At 40.5% G+C, this 16,084-nt stretch overlaps 1 protein-coding gene across 1 annotated transcript in view; it reads right to left on the bottom strand.

The window, feature by feature from the left end:
- Window positions 1-5,244: 5,244 nt before the first annotated feature.
- The window catches only part of MAN2B2 (mannosidase alpha class 2B member 2), a 34,105-nt gene continuing 23,265 nt past the window's right edge, over window positions 5,245-16,084 (bottom strand). The window contains exons 11-19 of the mRNA XM_075709122.1: window positions 13,499-13,755; window positions 10,502-10,693; window positions 9,296-9,548; window positions 9,080-9,190; window positions 8,776-8,968; window positions 7,967-8,119; window positions 7,246-7,358; window positions 6,233-6,350; window positions 5,245-5,339 (exon numbers count right to left, since the gene is read on the bottom strand). Of these exons, the coding sequence (XP_075565237.1) occupies window positions 5,245-5,339; window positions 6,233-6,350; window positions 7,246-7,358; window positions 7,967-8,119; window positions 8,776-8,968; window positions 9,080-9,190; window positions 9,296-9,548; window positions 10,502-10,693; window positions 13,499-13,755 (1,485 nt within the window). The remainder of the gene's footprint in view (window positions 5,340-6,232; window positions 6,351-7,245; window positions 7,359-7,966; window positions 8,120-8,775; window positions 8,969-9,079; window positions 9,191-9,295; window positions 9,549-10,501; window positions 10,694-13,498; window positions 13,756-16,084) is intronic.

Here is a 16,084-nt window from a genome sequence, read left to right as displayed (position 1 = left end):
ACTGTTTTACAACACAGCCCCACAAACTCTCATCACAGTACTATGGAGTGGGTAGAAAAATATGGTGACAAAATTTCTTAAGCCAGCATTGCTGCCAGGATAAGTGCATCAGACAAAACAACTATGTGGGTCAGGAAAGCATCTACAACAGAAAGATCCTTTTAACTTTTCTTTTCTTTCTTCAACTTGATCCTAGTTAACCTTAGAAACTGCATCAATGAATTTGGATTCTGTAAATGTGAAATTTTACTCACCTGTGTGCTGGAGATGATTGCAGGGCAGCTGCTCGGTGCAGAGACACTCTGTTCTTGGAGAGGCAATGATAGTTATAGCCAGTCTCTTCCGGATGCTTTGCACAAATCCGTCTTCCCAAAACTTCAAAGAAGTTCAAAGAACACCAGTGGAAGCACACTGAAAAATACATGTGAAACTTTTAAACAAAGAGGACCTAAACCCCCTTCCCTCCTCCTTACCCATATGTCAGACTTGCTTGAGAGCTTGTACCACGAGTATTAATGAGAAAGCAGCATTTTTAGTGTTACTGTCAGCTGGGAAAGTTTATTAATCTACAGCATTAACGATAGTATGTAAGAAACTCAAGGTAGTCAAATGAGTTTGTAATTCTGCTGCATTGGAGTAAGAAGATGGAGCAAACGCCATTTACATTTATTTGTAATGAAAACTTAATCTGAAATTTTCATACTTGAAACAAAATTCTGAAGTACTAAGTCAAACTATCAGATTCTTTAAAAAAAAAAAATCTTAATTCACATTTTACTTTTCAAGATCTTCTTCAAATCATAACAAACACTTCAGAAAGTTGCAGGTGTGCCAAAAGAAAGTTCTGGTAAAAATGGAAATTGGACTTTTGTTCTGCCTAACTCATGAATCTTCCACTCTTCTGACTCAAACACAAGGTGGAAAGCGTGCTATTACTTGGGCTTTTTATCCACTATCTAACTTCAATGTAACAGACCTCATAACTTCTCGTGACAGTCAGTGGCATTCTATGTGCTCTGTACGATACATACACATTATTAATTTTGTCCGGCTATGACGCATACAAAACCACCAAAACCTTAATTTGATCTTGACTCTAGGACTCTTCTTAGCACACATATTTATTAGCACAGAAAAAACATGCATAATTTATTTTCCAATTGTGAATAATAAATTACGTCTCAGTAGGAAAACCAGCTCCAGAGCACGAACGGACTGACAAAACAAATACACCAGTTGTGGATACCACAATTAAATTTCAAATTATTTTTAAGAGTGCAAGTGATTCTTTTACCTGATCTAGTGATTAAAGATGGGATCTGCAAAAATATCCTTTCAAAAGAGCAGCTATGTAATTCTTACAAAACAGAAAAAAAAAAAAAAGAAGTGGTCAGGGTACTGGCATCGATACCTTCATCAGCAGGACTTTCTGAAACAAAATAAATGGTAGCGTGAAAGAGGAGCTATTTTATTTAGCTTTAATCTAGGTTTGCACCTGACAATGTAAAATAAATGTTAATAGAATCATAGAATTTCTATCAAGTCTTGATGTAGCACCGCAATACTTCTCACTGTCTTGATACATGTGAGAGAAGAAAAAGGTTGATTGCTAAATGGGTCCCTCTACAGAGATTTGAACGCCTGCAGGCTTCCATTTGCTTGGGCTGAGATTTCTCAGGAAAAAGAACATAGAAAATATGCAATGACATCTTCTTCTAGCAGGAATGCCATGCATTTTACAGACCAGAGTCTTGGATGGCTCCAGTACAATACAAGACTTGACTCTGGCACATTATTCCCTGATGGCCAATTGCACTGAAACAACTCCAGATAAAATATTCCGTGGGGTTTTTTTTGTGGTGGTTTTTTTTTTTCCCCTTTTCTTTTAAATCAGAAAGTCTCCAGAAATTGAAGTAGAAAAACCCCCAATAGATAAATCAGCTGGTAACGAGGTATTCCTGTTTACAGTATCCTGCATACAGAAGGCTTATGTAGGATTTGTTCTAACACAGCCTACTAGAAACGTATCAACCTGACATCGGGGAAAGCAGCGCCCAGAGTTAGCAGCTGTAAGATCTTTTGCTGCTTGGCCAGGATTGATCGTGCAATTGAATTGAACTGAAGTGAAGATACAGTTCAATTTTTATAATCTACCAGCATGACTTGCTGTTACCAGCACGTGTTTTAATGAATACCGCTTCAGTCACAAAAATACGAATTGTAATCATACCACTCTTTAAGCTACACAGTGTACCCATTATACTACATGGTATAACCAAGTAGGGCATGAGAAAAGATATACAAGCAAGGGAAATGACTTAGCCAAACAGACTTCATTTCCCAAATACATACACAAAACAAAATGAAAAATAGCTGCCAACATGCTTTACTGCATCAGTTACAGTGCTATATACTTCCCCTTTGGGCTTAATGTTGCAGGAGAACGGCTTTCACTGCAACAGGGTAGGTTAGGCTTGCATATCACTAAATATTTATGTAGCCAAGTATGAAAAATAACCAATAGAAAATACAAAACAACCTTTCTTCATCCAGTAACCGAATGTGGCAGTTTCCGCAGTGATTTTAATGAGATGCAACCAGTTAGCATACATAGGCTGTCTACACAGAAGAACTGACCACCAGCGCAGCTCTTCCAACGTAACTACTTCACAAGTTATTCTGGGAGAGTCCTTTTCACTCTGTTCCCTTTGTTTTTCAGTGGTGCCTCCACAGGATATTATTCATAGAATCATACAATCACAGAATGCTTTGGGTTGAAAGGCACCTTTAGAGCTCATCCAGCCCAACCCCCTGCAGTGAGCAGGGACAGCTTTAACCAGATCAGGGTGCTCAGAGCCCCGTCCAACCTGACCCTGAATGTTGCCAGGGATGGGGCCTCCACCACCTCTCTGGGCAACCTGTGCCAGTGCTTCACCACCCTCATTGTAAAAAATTTCTTCCTTATATCCAGTCTAAATCTATTCTTCTTTAGTTTAAATCCATTATTCCTTGTCCTGTCACAACAGGCCTTGATAAAAAGATTGTCCCCATCTTTCCTGTAGGCCCCCTTTAAGTACTGGAAGGCCGCAATAAGGTCTCCTCGCAGCCTTCTCTTCTCCAGGCTGAACAACCCCAACTCTCTCAGCCTGGCCTCGTAGGAGAGGTGCTCCAGCCCTCGGATCATTTTGGTGGCCCTCCTCTGGACCTGCTCCAACAGGTCCATGTCCTTCTTGTGCTGAGGGCCCCAGAGCTGGACGCAGCACTGCAGGTGGGGTCTCACCAGAGCAGAGCAGAGGGGCAGAATCCCCTCCCTCGACCTGCTGGCCACGCTGCTTTTGATGCAGCCCAGGATAGGGTTGGCTTTCTGGGCTGCAAGCGCACATTGCCGGCTCATGTCCAGCTTTTCATCCACCAGTACCCCCAAGTCCTTCTCGTCAGGGCTGCTCTCAATCTCTTCATCCCCCAACCTGTACTGATACTGGGGGTTGCCCCGTCCCAGGTGCAGGACCTTGCACTTGGCCTTGTTGAACCTCATGGGGTTCACACAGGCCCACCTCTCCAGCTTGTCCAGGTCCCTTTGGATAACATCTCGTCCTTCTGGCGTGTCAACCGTACCACTCAGCTTGGTGTCGTCTGCAAACTTACTGAGGGTGCACTTGATCCCTCTGTCTATATCATTGATGAAGATATTAAACGGCACTGGTCCCAGTACGGACTCCTGAGGGACTCCACTTGTCACTGGTCTCCATGTGGACATCGAGCCATTGACCACGACCCTCTGGATGCGACCAACCAGCCAATTCCTTATCCACTGAACAGTCCACCCACCAAATCCCTATCTCCCCAATTTTATTGCTAGAGGATAGGATATAATAGGATATTATATAGGATATAATAGGATATTATTGCTGAACAGCTGAAGTAAATCAGAACAATTACCACAGTAAAATGTCATTTTTACATGATTCTAGATCTGGAATTATTAATTGACTGAAAAGGTACCTATTTTCTTCTTTTAAATCTACATATTTTCTCTTTCAGCTTTACGTTTCACTGGTCAGAAGTACAATTTTGTACAGCGTTGCACCAAGCATAATTTATCATTCCCACTGCAGTGAAGTGACTGACTTGATTCTCATCTCAGCTATGTGCATTTTCATGGTGAGTAAGTAAAATAAGTAGAGATGCCCAACGGGATGTGAAGAGAATCAGATTCTACAGCTCCACATTGATTAGAGCTAAGAACAAAAATAGAAAAATGCAACTTTTCTTTTGAACATAAATACATACCAGCTATTAGGAAAGCTAGCTGCTGTCCAAGTTTCCTTCTGCGGCTGCTCAATCGGATCTGCTTAGTATTTACACTTAACTGTCAGTTTAACCCTAAACACAGTCCTCTATAATTAACTTCAACTTGACGCTAACGAAACATTGTCTGCTAACACTGTGCACATTCTTTGAGCCCAGGAAGTAAGTTCACTGTGTTGTAAGAACGGTGTTCCTGCTTCAGGTTACATGATGAGTTAGTTACTGGCCATGTGGCAATACACCTTCTGTTGACAGACTAGCTCCAGTTTACCCAGAACACAAGACTGAACATCCAGGACCAGGATACTGTGAAGCAAAGCCAATCAGTTCTGAACCTTAAGATACACAATTTAAATGAACTTAGTGCAAAGGAATACAAACAGTACATTCATTTTCAGTTTACTGCAAAGCAGAAACCTTGCAGTTGTTGCCCAAAAGACAAAGTAGCTGAAACACAACAGGCATTCCTCCTTGCATGTAGAAACAGAACAGTCATTTGGCAAATCACTATTCTGTGATTTGGAAATCATCTCCTCTAACAATAAAAACCCTAAGAGAAGACTCTTGAGATCACCATTAATTAGAAAGACCATTCAAGACTGTAGGACCAATATGACTTTGTCAGTGCTCAACAGTGAAGCATCACAGAAGCAATCACTTTAAAAGCACCCCCGGCAAGCACAAAAACGTTCAATATGCTTGCACTGCAACACCAAGGTAATTTTTTAATTGAACACGTTTCAGAAAAAAAAAAAGTGGTTAACGAACAAAAATACCCACAACTCAGGCCAACAGTTTAATTAAATTTAGAGTTTATTCCAAAATGACTATTTCTTTCATTAACAGCAGTAGAATGTTTTTCAAGATTGTCACTCATATCTTGAAACAAAAATTGGAAGCTATTACATATTCACTCCTGAAATACAATGTCAAACTTTATTGACCTTGAAAGTATATGAAGAAAGTCCTTACTTCCTTTGGGTGAACAGTTACTATACAGTTTTCTGAGGTCTCTGTGCTGTTGGAGAATCCTGTATAACACAAAAAGGTTGGTAATTTATTAAAGAAGCAGCTTTACTCAAATGTATGTATTATTCTATCATCTCAACAGTTTTAACTCATCCCTCCTTCCTTAAAAGCTGGTCTTTGAGCATGTTCTCCTCCTTAAAGCTGTAAGTAGTATGGAGCCTAAGATGCACCCAGTCATAACATTAAAATACACAATTAATCTATTTTTCACACACTGAGTCACACAGAAAACATGAAACGACTCCCCAGTCATGCAACTTTTCTTCATCATGAGTAAACAGCAAGCAAAATCCTAGCTGCAGGTCAAGTAAAGCTCTAAACTGCCACCTAGCCCAGCCCAAAACCTCTGCAAGCTTTTTACAAGGCACATATATGGATGTAAGTGATAGTAAGGACAATGTCCAAGCAACTAACTGGAATGAGAAATGAAATGAGGTCACCCATAGCATTTGACTTGAGTGTCAGCCCTAACTTGAATCATATCCACACAGTCCTTTAAGCTGATTACAGTGAGGTTTTTTAACTGCAGCTGTCTGTTTTTCTGCAGCACATGCTTAAGCTTAGATTAATACAACTCATCAGCATCTAACAAAATCAATCAGTGTCACAAGTGTGAATTTATAAAGTAGCCACTTCTATCTGGACAAAGATAACTCCAGAAAGATTTCAAGCTTTTTAACATTTCTAGGCAAACCAAGCCATCAGAGAAATACAGCATTCTACTACTTGCAGGGAATCTTTGCTAAATGCTATTACTTGTAGGTTGTGCCAGATACCAGGTCTGCCATATAGAACAACAATACATTTTTAATCTTGCAAATATTTTTAATTAGACTATCCATCAAGCTTCAACAGCCAACAACAATATGGACACCAACCACCTTATTCCACCTACCTCTGCTTGGATATTGTGCAGTCTTCCATTTCCACCGCTTCAAAGTGTTTACATCCCAGATGCCTGTGAGTGATCGCTCTTCCACTGCCATCACTGATCCTAATCCCTTTAGCAAAGACTGCAAATAAAGAAAACACAAGGAATCAAACCACAGTTTATTGAGAATAGCATCACACTCACTGGTCTAGTACACAGTTAGACCAGAGTAGAACTTTCATCTCTAGCATTTAACTGTTAAGCAGAGCAGTAGAGACTTTAAAAATCTGTTAGGTCACGGAACACAAGGGCAACTAGAGGTTCACCAGGCTTCAAACTAAGAAGCTGAGGTGCTGAGAGCTTCCTCTGTGTTGTAGCAAAGTTCATAGCCTACTAATCTCTTCATTCAAGAGCTGAAACTCACTATGCTTTTTTAAACAAAACAGAATCCTGCACCTTCTTCCCCATGTTTCTGTCATCACAATCAAAATTTCATGTCTTAAAATAATGAACTCCTGCCTTGTATTATAAAATAATCTACTTCTATATGAAAGATCAAATAAACAAGAAACTGAAAACACACAGTATGGGATGGAAGCAACCAAAGTTTCAACAACTCACAGATATAAACTACAGAGGAAAAAAATACTTGTTTCCTTTAATCCTGTCCACATTTCATTAACTATAGGTACAACTTGCAATAACTAAAGCAACAGCAAAACAGAATCCCACTCTCTGCACCAGTTAAGGTACTGCAGGAAGTGTTACACAACCAACAGCTCAACAGAACCGATCCTACCTATATTTATGCAGATCTTCATGCTGTGCCTATGGCAACTTCATCTGAAGTAACAGCTTCGGTGTTACAAAGCTGAGTAAAAACAAGACCTGCTTCCCTCTGAGGTTAACGTTATACTAGTAGTTTTGTATCCATCTTCTGTGGAGTCTCTAGCACATGGGAAGTTTCATTCCAGGACCAGTTCTCTCTGGAACAAAACCACCTCAAGTGGTTTTCTGTCTCGAAGGATTAGATTTACCTTCAGATTTATTATCACAGGTTGAGACAGCACAGGATCCTCTCCAACTTCATACAAGTGCCTAATTCTTAGCAGGACACGGCTGAAGTCTGCATCACCTTGCTTCTGTTTACCTTTAAAAGAAAACAAAATGAAAACATTTTCTTACTTTAAAAATAAAACGAACTTTTAAATTTCTTTTTTTTTAAGCTTTACACTCTTATAATTTGAACTTAATTCACATTTTTTACAATTAGCAAGAGGACTAACATCAAGAAATACCCAGCTCCCACTGTTGACAGGAATGACACTAACAGGCATGATGACTGCATGCAGGAGAAATATTTTACTATTTGAGTAGAGAAATCATAGAATCGTTTAGGTTGGAAAAGACCTTTTAAGATCCAACCATTAACCTAACACTACCAAGTCCACCACTAAACCAATTAAGGGTAGAGTAGTAATTTCATGTTTCCTGGCTTGGTGGCTGGAGTATTTTTTAATGAAAGTAAAAACTAGGAATCATTAAGGTTGGAAAGGATCTCTAAGATCATCAATCCAACCATCAACCCAACACCACCATGCCCACTAAACCATGTCCCAAAGTGCCACATCAGTACAATTAACTTTCTTGATAGAGGAACACTTTGAATAAATAAAAGTACTAGCCACAGATGATAGAAAGAAAAGAAAAACAGCTTCTTTAAGTGTAACATCCAGCCACCCTTTTGAAGGCACTTACCCATGCGGATGTTGTGGACCTGCTCTGCATGATTAGAGCTGTATCTCCACCCTGGAATGCTCAGAGTCTGAAGATGAAGATTAGGTGGGACAGTTACAGGTGAACTGTGGACTGAACTCTGCTGAAATTGTCCGGGTAGCTTTGGTTTATCTCCTCCATGCAAAGTGAAACAAAGCAAACATCAAACGTGCATCACACGCACAAGCCTGGCTAGGGTACTGTGGAAGGGTAAAAAGATTTTTGCTTTTTCTGCCAAGGCAGATGCAAAGCAGATCCTATGCTTTCTCCTCCAAGGCCTTCTGAGATACAAAGCAGAAAGCAGCATGATTTTCACTGCTGGAGAAGCGTATTAGAGCTTTCCATAAAGCAAAGTTCACTGCAGCTTGAAGTTGTTATTCCACCACCTGGCTTCATTTTTAGTTAATAAGTCAAACAAATATTTTTAAAAGTATGACTCAAAAATGGTCATTAAGGAGTCAGCATCCAGGAAGCTGATATATGGTGCGCTAGCTACTTTGCACTAATTCCCTGTATGGACATTTTGTTCTCATTAGACGCCTTAAAATTTATTCTCCTCTGAAAGTAGACATAATTACATAACAAGAGAATACATACACTGGGACAACATCGATGTTTGAAATTAATGCAAAGTAATTAGCAGGCTCTAAATCTGCCTCCTAACTCACTGTATACTAACTTTGCCACACAGACGGCTTGAATTCTGCACTAGAAATGTAACAGCATAAATCAGAGCAACATAAATAAGCTGTTCAGATGCTAAAGATAGCACAGGAGATGGAATGAGTTACCTGATAATTCTCCAAACATTACTACTGGCCTGTGTTCTAACACCAGTCCACTTGTCCGATACAAAATATTGGTGACGGCCTTGGTTCCTAAAATAAGCCAAATCACAGGGCGAACCACTGAAGAGTCATTCAAAGTGAGATTGTAATTCAGGTCCCACTGAAGGTTGTTCCATAGTCTTCTGTGAAGCATCACCTGTATTGGGAAGGTAAATGTCACAACAGTAATCAGCCATCATATGCTTTACTTATATTATCAGCAGCCATGAAATTATGCTCTCCTACAAAAAAAAAAAAAATTTGTTACCTCCACTTGTCCATTTCCTTGACTAGAGACACCATGAGCTCTTTCTGCGAGCAGCATCAGCCTTGTGGTATCATCTTCAATGTAGGCAGTCTGGACCATAGGATAATAGTTCTGAAAACACACAGTAAATCATGCAGTGATAATGTTAACGTAGGTAACAGTAACGGAGAATGAAGATAAGATATAATTGACTTTGGATTACACCTTTGTGCCTACCCGAGCCACTGTGTTATTCACGTATGCCTTGAATGGTCTTTTCTGAATCTGATATCCATTGCTGTCAGTGTAGAGTAGCTGCCTAGTGTTCAAATTTGTGCTTGTTCTTAGAACCGCTTCACGATTTAATTCCAAAGGCCCAATGCTGTATTCTTGCTCTATCCTATGGCAAAGCAACTTCCCATCGTAGCCTTCTGGTACTGTATACATCCTGGTATATACTGCATATATGTAATCCTGAGAAGTAATATTACTATAAAAATGAGAGCGAAAATATGCAGAGTTTACAAAGTGGAGCACTTGACTGGTGATGTCAAGATTTGCAAGTCATTCATGATGTCATCCTACACGGACAAGTTTCTTGCCTGTTTTCTATATATTTCATGTACATGTAAAATTACTTTTAATTTCAATTTAATTTTCAAATGTACAGATATTCAACTGGAGTAAGTGATATCCTACAATTTTCTTTAGTGTTGCAAGTGTAAAGAGACTCTTCATTTGATTATAGAGGCTCTGTTTTTCTCAAAATTAACAACAAATTTTAAAATAATTATGACTCCCTAAGCAACACATTTACATTATACAGAATACATGTATTTTTTCCAATCTGGGCAACCTTGATTTTGAGTTCCACTGTTTTCCAAAGGTCATTCTCAACTACAATCCTTGTACAACACCATGTAAAGCAAAAGGCTTCAATCAAATAACCAGGTTTAAAAGAGGCTGAAGGGGATACAGACTGATATAATTTTAACACAGTAGTGTTAGCTAGTAGTAGCTAGTTCATTGGGGTCAGAGTCACCTTGTGTAGGATTCGTTTCTCCTTTCTCTAATTCACTTGTAAAGAAAGATATTCAGTTATAAAAATGAACCATTATGTCCAAATTGCACCCATGTAAGATGATGTTAGCTGCAATTTTCATTGAATTGTACAGAACCAGGATCCCACCAGAAGCTGCACTACAAAATGAACCACAGAAGATAACTCTGAACAATCTTCACCTCCCTCCCTGCAGCAATATGTGCTATTTGAAGGAGGTGCTTCCTCAGCACTACATTTAGCAGATGCATGCTAGTTCTTTTGTCTAAATCCTAAACAGTACACAAAGCTCACTGTTTAGGAGTAACTATAAAGAGTTAATCTCACACATATGTGCAGAGAATTTAACGTTCCAGTGAAGTGAAGCTGTAATGGTGTTGTACCTGTAGAAATACTGCCGTATCTCTGTCATCAAGTTTCCAGAAACCACTTCCAATCCCACTGCTTTTGATACTGGAACAGCCGAAGCATTTGGGGCAAATAAGTAGTTATCTGAAATGGGTCCTTTCATCACGTCTCCATTCACACGGTACTCAAAGAACTCCTGGGTCATCTGGACAGTCTGGTTAGTCTCCCTGTGAATCCACAGAAGAGGAAAAACTGTATTACTTACAAACACATTTTGTACATAATAGATGCAAAGCTGAACTGCAACAGGAATGAGGCTGGGAATGGAAGAAAAAATATCTGTTTCCTCAAAGTGGATAACTGATTTCATAAGATTCAGGAAATGAGGACAGCAGAGAATTACAGCGCTTACCGTTAAGACGTCTGTCAGTGTGTAAATAAATGGAGTTTCTATGTCATTTTATACTTTTGTAAAACAGAAACACCTTAAGACATAAACAACATCTACATTAGCTCAATGTTTTGATGGGAGAGTTGCTACAAGATCGAAACCTTCCCATTACACAGAAATGAGTTACATTGCACCATATAAAATACTCTTACATACTCTTACATGAAGAGTAAGAGGGAACTGCACAAGCAGTGGAAGCAGGGACACGGCCAAGTGCAAGGTCCTGCAACTGGGATGGGGCAACCCCCGATATCAGTACAGGTTGGGGGATGAAGAGATTGAGAGCAGCCCTGACGAGAAGGACTTGGGGGTACTGGTGGATGAAAAGCTGGACATGAGCCGGCAATGTGCGCCTGCAGCCCAGAAAGCCAACTGTATCCTGGGCTGCATCAAAAGCAGCGTGGCCAGCAGGTCGAGGGAGGGGATTCTGCCCCTCTGCTCTGCTCTGGTGAGACCTCACCTGCAGTGCTGCGTCCAGCTCTGGGGCCCTCAGCACAAGAAGGACATGGACCTGTTGGAGCAGGTCCAGAGGAGGGCCACAAAAATGATCCGAGGGCTGGAGCACCTCTCCTATGGGGACAGGCTGAGAGAGTTGGGGTTGTTCAGCCTGGAGAAGAGAAGGCTGCGAGGAGACCTTATTGCGGCCTTCCAGTACTTAAAGGGGGCCTACAGGAAAGATGGGGACAATCTTTTTATCAAGGCCTGTTGTGACAGGACAAGGAATAATGGATTTAAACTAAAGAAGAATAGATTTAGACTGGATATAAGGAAGAAATTTTTTACAATGAGGGTGGTGAAGCACTGGCACAGGTTGCCCAGAGAGGTGGTGGAGGGCCCCATCCCTGGAAACATTCGGGGTCAGGTTGGACGAGGCTCTGAGCACCCTGATCTGGTTAAAGCTGTCCCTGCTCACTGCAGGGGGTTGGGCTGGATGACCTCTAAAGGTCCCTTCCAACCCAAAGCATTCTATGATTCTATATTAAGGAATAACCAGGTTCGTTTACCTACTTTGTAGCTAGGTAAATCGGCATGATGCAAGTTTCCATATTTAAAACTGGTAAAGAATATAAGAGCAACAGTATAGCAAAATTTACACTTGCTCAGTACCTATTTTGTCTCCTCCTTTCTCCCCTGAAGCTTACAGTTTAGCTATTCAGGACTCCGTATCACACTCTTTGGAAAGTCGCATGAATGCAATTTGAGATGCTATTGCCCTACCTGCTCTGCTCCTCTTTTGGAGCCTTGCTGGCAAAACAGGAAAAATCACTTCATCTGGCATATAAATTTAAACTGCCAACCATTTTAGCTAGTGTTAATACAGCAAACTACAAATTGTAATGACGGAGGAGCAAAACATATTCAAGTATTTTCTACTACTCCTGTTATGGGGCATTTCCAGTGCAGGGGCAGGACCCAGAAGTTTTAACTGTTACAGCTAAACCTTATAAGGCTTCACAGTTGAAGATCCCAAGTTTTTTTTCACCTGTCCTCCCATTCTGATCTGACACCTTGCTCTCCCATTACCCCAAAGCAAACTTGCTGGAACTCAAACATTCTGGGCTTCCCTGAAGGATTGTGAAGAAAGTGAATATCCCATTTCTCCTACATGCTGAATTCCAGCTCTTGCTGCCTGCCAGAACAGGATGAAGAAAAATGGAATCTGAATTTAGATTTTTGTTCTTCCTCATTCTATTCCTTATTATATTCCTCACAGAATCTGGAAACAGTTAGGATCCAGAGGCACTCTGAGAAAGTACTCACTCCAGGGCTCTTAGCTAAGGCCCATCTATACTTTTAAAGCTGATTTTAGCTATACTGGACAACAAGTTCTTGCTCTAGGAGGCAGAATTATGAACAAAACCACAAAGGTGAAAGAGGTCTAGTAGTCCCTAGGCCAATGTCAAAGGGGTCAAATCTTCCATCAGTACATAGCTGACAATCTGAATCCTGAGCAGGCAAAAAGCAGCACAGCTCCACTGAAGCTGAAGGAATAGGGCCAATTTGCATTAGCCGAGAAAGATAATCTGCAAACCCCACACCTCACCTTGATCTTGATTGTTCTTCCATTTTATCTGCCTGATTAAATAGAATTTCCCTAGTTAAACATTTCCTTTCAAAAAGTTTTGTAGTTTTCTACGATAGAGTGATACAGGACAAAACACTACTGATTAGTAAGAGAAAGCTCTTGCTTTATCACTTAAGGCTCATTGTGTACCCATAGTATATGTACTTATTTACTTTTAATAGAAACACATTCATAACCCTCTTTAGTTCTAAAGTACAATGAGATTCTGCTGATCTACTAGTTAATACTGTGATATGTCATCTTAGACTGATTGGATGGTTAAACAGGGCAACAACATTACAGAAATAGTATGGAATCACACCTATGCTAGTGTTGGATGTTTCCTGTAGAAAGGAGGACATGTGAACTAGAAATAAAAAAGAATTGTAAAGAATGTAAAGAACATTTTGTTAGTTAAGTCTCAGAATTAAGGCACATGATATAGTCCTTGGACTTATTTTTATAAGGGGTTTTACAGCATCTGCAACATTATTAAAAACAAGCAGGTAATCTCACCTCTCTGTAATGCTGTGCATTAGATTTGTGTTTTGGTCAAACAAGACCTGGTAGCAGTTGTTAACCACAGGAAGCAACTGTCGACTTTGTTGATCTGCACGAGTTACGTCTTTTCGCTTGTACTTGACTGATCTTCCAACAAATGCAGACTGCTTACCATTCAAGGGTTTAACATTGTATTTTCTGTAGCTCAGACCACTTATTGCAACTAGAATATACAGATCATAGGTAGAACGGGACTCCGCCGAGCTTTGAACCTGTATGTTAACATATGAAATGCTCCATTACAGAAAATTAATCAGCAAGGCAACTATCTTCATGTGTTGTAAGCCCTAAATTACAAAAGTTAACTCCTAATTTAAAAGTAAGTTTCTAAACATGCCATTCTTACAATTCTCAGTTATAATGTAGATCTGTGCTGCTTTTAATTGGGAGTTTGGTGAACTTGGATTAGGCTTAGCCTTTCTAGTGAACCTTTCTAGTGAAGGAAAGAGGGTCACTAAGCAAATTAGAAAGTTAGATCTTATTTTAACATGAACATGGAATCATAGATCTTGATTTAAGACTGCATTGCAAAATGTCTGTATGAGCAGAAATAATCACAAATTAAACTAGTCGGTCAAATGCCAGAAAAGAGACTGAAATGTAAGGGATGTGACTAGTCCAAATATGAGAAAACTCGTGGCAAGAGGAGGAAGCACCCAGAAATTCCCTCACCTTAAGCAAGGCATACGAGAGGGAGATAGAGGCACGTGGCACACCACGTTACTGGTGGTTACACCAGTGTTACTTAATATCAAAATACATTAAACAACAGTTTTTAACCATCTTTCAATTCCATGTATCCTGCCCATTAATGTTACATAATTTAGCACTACTTTGGGTTTGGGGCAAGAAAATGGGATTAGAGAAACACTGTGGAGATTACATGCACAAAGAGGTTAGTTATGACTAACCAGAAATTAAAGCAAGTTGTCTGTACCTTCACACTGTCAGTTGGCATATGTCCAGTTACTCACACCACAGACCTCCTAACCTTAGTGGTATCAACAGGGCCTACTCCCATTCACTCCCTTCACTACACAACTCATACATGTGGTGCGGAAGAAGGCCGAGCACTTGCCAAGCCTCAATTCCGCTCAGCCGCATACTCACATGTCCTGGTTTCAGCTGGGATAGAGTTAATTTTCTTCCTAGTAGCAGGCATAGTGCTGTGTTTTGGATTTAGGATGAGAAGAATGCTGATAACACACTGATGCTTTAGTTGTTGCTAAGTACTGCTTATGCTAGTCAAGGACTTGTCAGCTTCCCATGCTCTGCCAGGTGCACAAGAAGCTGGGAGGGGGCACAGCCAGGACAGCTGACCCAAACTGGCCAAAGGGCTATTCCATACCATATGGCGTCATGCTCAGTATAGAAACTGGGGGGGGTTGGCTGGGGGGGGCAGCGATCGCTGCTTGGGGACTGTCTGGGTATCGGTTGGTGGGTGGTGAGCAATTGCATTGTGCATCACTTGCTTTGTATATTAGTATTACTATTATTATTATACTGTTACTATTACTACTGCTATTTTACTTTATTTTATTTCAATTATGAAACTGTTCTTATCTCAACCCAGGAGTGTTTCTCACTCTTACTCCTCTGATTCTCTCCCCCATCCCACCAGGGCAGGGGGAGTGAGCGAGCAGCTGCTTGGTGCTTAGTTGCTGACATTGGTTAAACCACGACATCACATCACGTTTCTGAGCTAAAGATTTCTTTCTCTCAAAAGGAAGAAGTGTGTGACATGAATGCACTTTTGAACAGTACGTACTGGAAGAAAAAGACCCCAAACCACCTTCTCATTACTGGTAAAGAGATTTCATTTAGCCTCAAGTGAGTATCCACATGCATATATGGGTAACTTCTAGCAAATGAGAGTACAGACCAACTCTAGAACAGAGAACTCTGTCTTTTTAAAATAAAACATGACAGCTTAACTTTAGGGCATCCCAAATCCTGAAATAAATGCTTTAAGTACATGTCAATCTCCTTGTATCTTACAAGGCTAAAGAAATTCACACAGCAGGACTTCTGAGAGGTAAGTGGCTGAAATGTAAGCATGATCATGCACTAACCCAAGAGACTGATAGCTTCCAAATAAAGGCAGTATGGTCTTACACCACTGTCATGTATATATACAGGAACAGGAAATAGCTGTTGTGCATCACTACCTGACGACAATGTGTGCTGATGGATGGTGATAGTCATAAGCCACAGATAACAGACACTGTCCAGCTGGCAGAGCTTGCTGAGCTATCTGGCATCTCAGGGACAGAGGGGACATCTGGAATTGTGTCACACCTCTTCAGGCCTTATGTGCAGAAGGCATTCCTATAGGTTTATCAAGCCACTGACGATGATGCACTCTCTGCAGCAGATGTTCCTGAGAAAGGCTAGTGCTAGCTTTCACTTGAGGCCACTTTCTTCCCTCCCAGGGAACAGCTGGACTTGTCTTGGAGCTTGGCTATGACAGAATGAGCTGTCACATGGCAGCTGACTGTCACCAGTCTCTTTTGGGCTTGTAACTAAGACCTACATTTCTTA

The sequence above is a fragment of the Pelecanus crispus genome, chromosome 4 (genome assembly GCF_030463565.1).
Source record: "Pelecanus crispus isolate bPelCri1 chromosome 4, bPelCri1.pri, whole genome shotgun sequence".
NCBI classification, from domain to species: domain Eukaryota; kingdom Metazoa; phylum Chordata; class Aves; order Pelecaniformes; family Pelecanidae; genus Pelecanus; species Pelecanus crispus.
This window is presented reverse-complemented; position numbering and strand designations above follow the sequence as displayed.